The sequence below is a fragment of the Octopus bimaculoides genome, chromosome 27 (genome assembly GCF_001194135.2).
Source record: "Octopus bimaculoides isolate UCB-OBI-ISO-001 chromosome 27, ASM119413v2, whole genome shotgun sequence".
Classification (NCBI taxonomy): domain Eukaryota; kingdom Metazoa; phylum Mollusca; class Cephalopoda; order Octopoda; family Octopodidae; genus Octopus; species Octopus bimaculoides.
In genome coordinates this window covers 10047427-10049631 of record NC_069007.1, presented here as the reverse complement: position 1 = coordinate 10049631, position 2205 = coordinate 10047427, and the positions used below count along the sequence as shown (strand labels likewise).

General features: G+C 40.6%; 1 protein-coding gene across 1 annotated transcript in view; it reads left to right on the top strand.

Annotated features, from left to right (window-relative positions):
• LOC106874769 (dnaJ homolog subfamily C member 28) overlaps nt 1-2205 on the top strand; it is a gene marked incomplete at its 5' end in the record, with an annotated part of 37651 nt that overhangs the window by 32059 nt on the left and 3387 nt on the right. The window contains one exon of the mRNA XM_014922621.2: nt 199-399. Coding sequence (XP_014778107.2) covers nt 199-399 — 201 coding nt within the window. The remainder of the gene's footprint in view (nt 1-198; nt 400-2205) is intronic.

The following is a 2205-nucleotide window of genomic DNA, read 5'->3' as shown; positions in this document are numbered from 1 at the left end:
GTCTGAGAAAATATTTATCAAATTAAATTTCATTTTATCCTTGTGTGTGCAGGGCATGCATCACCCCTCCAATGCTTTTTTTTCTCATTTCTTCTTTTTTTTAAGTCCTCTCCTTCAAACACTCATACCGCAAAAAGTGACCATCACAGTGTTAATTGATATTTCATTAATAAAATGGTTTAATTTTCTTTTTTACAGTAATACCATCGACCGTGTTGTGGAGGACCTCATTCAGGACGCTATGTCCAAGGGAGAATTCCATAATCTCTCAGGAGCTGGCAAACCTATTGTCTACAAAAATGTGACTACGACCCTTGACTCCCACACTCATAGACTGAACCAAGTTTTAATCAACAATGGCTACTCACCTGAGTGGATTACAATGATGAAAGAGATAAGGTAATTCCTTTATTCTTTTACCCATCTCAGTCATGAGACTGTGACCGTGCTGGAGCACTGCCTTGAAGAATTTTTAGTCAAATGAATCAACCCCAGTCCTTAATTTTGTTAAGCCTGGTATTTATTCTATTGGTCTCTTTGCTGAACCGCTAAGTTACAGGGATGTAAACACACCAACACCAGTTGCTGAGTGGTGGTGGTGAGACAGACACACACGCACACACATATATATATACACATATATATATACACATGTATATACAATAGGCTTCTTTCAGTTTCCGTCTACCAAATCCAAAATCCACTCACGAGGCTTTGGTTGGCTTGAGGCTATAGTAGATGTTTAGTCAAGTGCCATGCAGTAGGACTGAACCCGGAACCATGTGGTTGGTAAGCAAGCTTCTTACCACATAGCCATGCCTGTGCCAAAAAAATACCATATACCTTGGATGGTAATGTTGAGGTTTTTTTTATTTGTTGTGTGAGTGGGTGAGGGAGGAAGAGGAGGTGAGAATAAGGAGTTGCTGTTTAGCCCTAGGCTAAATCTGCCTGTAGCAGATTGACTGTCATAAGCATTCTATCCAAAGCATTACATTTTGTTTATCTAAGGTTACATATACACACATACATATGTACATACACATATCATCATCATTTAATGTCTGTCTTCCATGCTGGCATGGGTTGGGCAATTTGATAGGAGCTGGTAAGCCTAGGGACTGTGCCAAGCTCCACTGCCTACTTTGGTATGGTTTCTACAGTTGGATGCCCTTCCTAACACCAATCACTTTACAGAGTGTACTGGGTGCTATTTATGTGGCACCAGCACTGGTGAGGTCACCATGTAGCTTGCAAGGCAAGACACAAATCCCTCGACTGAGAAGGGGAATGACAATGAAGGACGTGGCTTTGTGCCTATGTCTCACTATCACGGAGCATAGCCATTTGTACACAAGCATCATACAATGTCTTTCACTCATACAATGTCTTTCACTCATACAATGCCTTTCACTCATACAATGCCAACAGAGGTAATAGCTTTTTATATGCTGGACTATAAGCTGGGTGTAGCATCAGCTTGATTGCCTGAAGTTTATTCCAGGTCATTCAAGTGGTATGATATCTTGTGTTATCTTCCTGCAAAAGGGCTTGTTTTCCGTCTACCAATGCTCAGCGGAATTTGAACTCAGAATGTAAAGACAGACGAAATACCTATTTCGTTATTGCCCACAAGGGGCTAAACATAGAGGGGAACAAACAAGAACAGACGAACGGATTAAGTCGATTATATCGACCCCAGTGCGTAACTGGTACTTAATTTATCGACCCCGAAAGGATGAAAGGCAAAGTCGACCTCGGCGGAATTTGAACTCAGAACGTAACGGCAGACGAAATACCACTAAGCATTTCACCCGGCATGCTAATGCTTCTGCTAGTTCGCCAACTTAAAGTTACCAAAATATTGCAAAACTTTTGACCCAACACAATACTATCATGACTACTAAGGCAGCATATTGTCTATCATTGTTTTCTGGGTTCAAATTCCACCGAGGTCAACATCGCCTTTCATCTTTTTGGGGTTGTTAAAATAAGTACCAGTTACGAACTGGGGTCGAATGTAATTGGTTTAGGTCCTCCCTCAAAATTACTGGCCTTTTACCAAAATTTGAAGCCACTACTACTCCTGCTGCTGCTGCTACTACTACTATCTTTTGTACTTATCTGTTTTTATGTTTTAGTTGTTATTTTTTTGATTCCCCTTAAAAAAGTGACAGAGAAATATCTTCACCCAACACTTGCTATCTT